Source organism: Solanum dulcamara, chromosome 7, assembly GCF_947179165.1.
Source record: "Solanum dulcamara chromosome 7, daSolDulc1.2, whole genome shotgun sequence".
Classification (NCBI taxonomy): domain Eukaryota; kingdom Viridiplantae; phylum Streptophyta; class Magnoliopsida; order Solanales; family Solanaceae; genus Solanum; species Solanum dulcamara.
This window is the reverse complement of record NC_077243.1, coordinates 11,836,407-11,839,455: the sequence shown is the minus strand read 5'-3', so window position 1 is coordinate 11,839,455 and position 3,049 is coordinate 11,836,407. Positions and strand designations below refer to the sequence as shown.

The 3,049-nt window shown below is 27.7% G+C and overlaps 1 protein-coding gene across 1 annotated transcript; it reads left to right on the top strand.

The window, feature by feature from the left end:
• Positions 1-1,740: 1,740 nt before the first annotated feature.
• LOC129896351 (proteinase inhibitor type-2 CEVI57-like) lies at positions 1,741-2,670 on the top strand. The gene is made up of 2 exons (XM_055972222.1): positions 1,741-1,873; positions 1,964-2,670. Exons 1-2 carry the CDS (start codon positions 1,825-1,827, stop codon positions 2,512-2,514), a joined length of 600 nt encoding a protein of 199 aa, XP_055828197.1. The 5' UTR covers positions 1,741-1,824; the 3' UTR covers positions 2,515-2,670.
• The last annotated feature ends 379 nt before the right edge of the window (positions 2,671-3,049 follow it).

Below are 3,049 nucleotides of genomic sequence, written 5' to 3'. Positions count from 1 at the left end.
AAGTTTTTTAAAATAAAAAAATAATAATATATATATATATATATAGTTTTTTAAAATAAAAATAAAATAAAATAAAAATAATATATATATATATATATATATATATATATATATATATATATATATATATATATATATATATATATATATATATATATTTTAACACTACGTATAAATTAAAGGCTTCATTAGTATAGAGAGTATCACAACACAAATCAAACATGACGAAGTGTTCATTATAAAAAAGTACTAATGTTTTAGTTTAGATAGAGTAAAAATGAAATTCACCGACGTAAATAAAGTTGAGGGAGTAATAATTAATTTTGGTACTTTAGCATAAATGCATAATCCATTAATGTCAGTCACTATTGTCCTTCAACTAGACTTATTTTGGCATAATCCATCACTATCGGCCATTATTGTCCTTCAATTAGATACAATAATTGAATAATGAAAGAGATATTCTATTATTTTAGTACGTTGAATTCAATTAATAGTAATAATAAGGGAAAATTTCATAAATAATCACTATAATAAACTTAATTAGATTTTTTAATTATAGTTTACATATTTATGATATGTAGCTATAATTTAAGCTATCTTGTTTATATAATTCACGGATAATTGAGGTATATTTGTATAAATTCGAAATTATGAATTTATACAACTACAAACATTTAAACTTTAAACATATATATAAATTATATTATACAAAAGTTATACAAATTATATTATATAAATTTTGAATTACACAAACGTGCAAATTATACAAACTCGAATAATAATTAATATTAAATGTTAGTTAAATTGTAAAAATAGTTAAATTATATCTATATTAACTAATTAATTAGTATATATTTATTTATTCGTGTAATTTTCCCTAATAAATTCTTCAAAATTTTCTAATTGGGCCGTCTGTTTAATTCACAACCGTCTATATGCAAAAATAATTCTATCCACTTGCATCAAAAAAAGTTAAAGCGATCGGCAAATAGCAATTTTGATTTCTGTGTTATAGGTTTATTTTAGTTTTAATTTTTAAATAATTTAATTAAGCATAATTAATTTTTAATTTATTTAAACGTATGATTTGATCCTCAAACAAAGGAAAATGCGTCTTGGATCATATGATTCTAACTTCTTCGGAATTTCAAGATAAAAGATAAAGGTTATTTACTAACTTGCTTAATGGGTCTTCTATTTTGGTTAATGTTTCAGTTTTTGCATAATTTTAATTTTTTTTTAAAAAAAATCTGGTTGAATTCAATCCTTCTAAGAGTTCTACTAGCTATACATAATTAATAGAAAGTTAAAATATCATATATGAACTAGAAAAACAACAAAACATAGGGGAATTAATATTGAAGATGGAAAGAGGTAGAGAAGATAATTTTTTTGATCCAATTTGATTATGATTTGAATTGAATGGAATGAGTTGATGATAATAATGACTTTATTAATCAACGGAGGCTAGCCTTCTTAAAAAATAAAGCTTCATTTTTTATTTTCTTTTTAATTTTCTATATTTTAAAATTAATGATTCTGTCAAATTTTTAACTTCCTGTAAATGTAAACAAAACAAAATAACTCATTTATATTCATTGAAGGTTAATAGGCTTAGTTAAGTTATAAAAATAAAACCTATAATACAAGACATCGTTTTCTTTTTTAATCAATTGGAGGCTATTAATGTGAAGAAAAAAAAACGTTTTCGTTAGCTATCTTATTTTATCACTCCTTTTTGCTATAAATAGGTGGAGGAGGATAGACACTCCTCAGTCCTCACCCCCCAAAAAGAAAAGAAAAAGAAAATAAGCATCCATAATGGCTGTTCACAAAGAAGTTAGTTTCCTTGCTTACCTACTTGTTCTTGGTAAGATTTTCCTTTCTCCTTTATTTTTTTTCTCTTTAATTTCTTTGTTGATACATATACACAAGTAGCGCCTTATTATATTTGTTGTAGGAATGTTGCTACTTGTTGATGCCAAGGCGTGTACCAAAGAATGTGGTAATCTTGGCTATGGGATATGCCCGCGTTCAGAAGGAAGTTCGAAAAATCCCATATGCACCAATTGTTGCGCAGGCTATAAAGGTTGTAAGTATTACAGTGCTGACGGATCTTTTGTTTGCGAAGGAAAATCTGACCCCAAACACCCAAATGCTTGCCCCCGAAATTGTGATCCACAAATTGCCTATTCAAAATGTCCTCGTTCAAAAGGAAAGACGATGATTTATCCCACGGGATGCACCACCTGTTGCACAGGGTACAAGGGTTGCTACTATTTCGATAAAGACGGCAAATTTGCCTGTGAAGGAGAGAGTGATGAACCCAAGGCATGTACTCTGGAGTGTAACCCTAGAGTTGCATACATGACTTGTCCATCTTCTGGATTGGCCAAGCTTAATCAAGTTTGCGTTAATTGTTGCACCGCAGGAGAGGGCTGCAAACTCTATGATCATGATGGATCTTTACTTTGTACTGGAGAACTTCAAACCTATATATCCGCAGCATAAGGCATCTATCTGCCTACTTCTAATCAACGACATGTTGTAGTATTTTAATGTATGAAATAAAAGCATTCCCGGCAATGTATGCAATGACATGCATGCTAATCAGCTACCAGAGTGTCTGTTATGTTATGTGCAATAAGATTCGAATTTTGTTAATGATATTGTTCTTCTTGCTATAATTAATATGTTATGCCTAAGTTTTGATTCAATGTCAAGTTGGAAAAATAATTTTTACTAGGAATTGTTGGCTAAGTTCAAGAGGTGATTAAAAGGACTAGTAGAAATTAAAATAAAAATATGCCGTACGTTAAGCAGTTTATAAATGGGCTGTGAGATAATCTTGAAAACTAAATTTGAAAGAATTTGGGCTGGAAATGAAATTTTGCTAGGAATTGTGTAAGTGTATGATTTTTAGGTACTCTGTTAATTTTTCATAATTTAGTTGTTTTCTCTAAAAATAAAAAAGAATTGGGACCAAGGAATTAATGGAAGAAATATGATCCGTAAAAGAAATATTAGATGAATATTACACCATCTT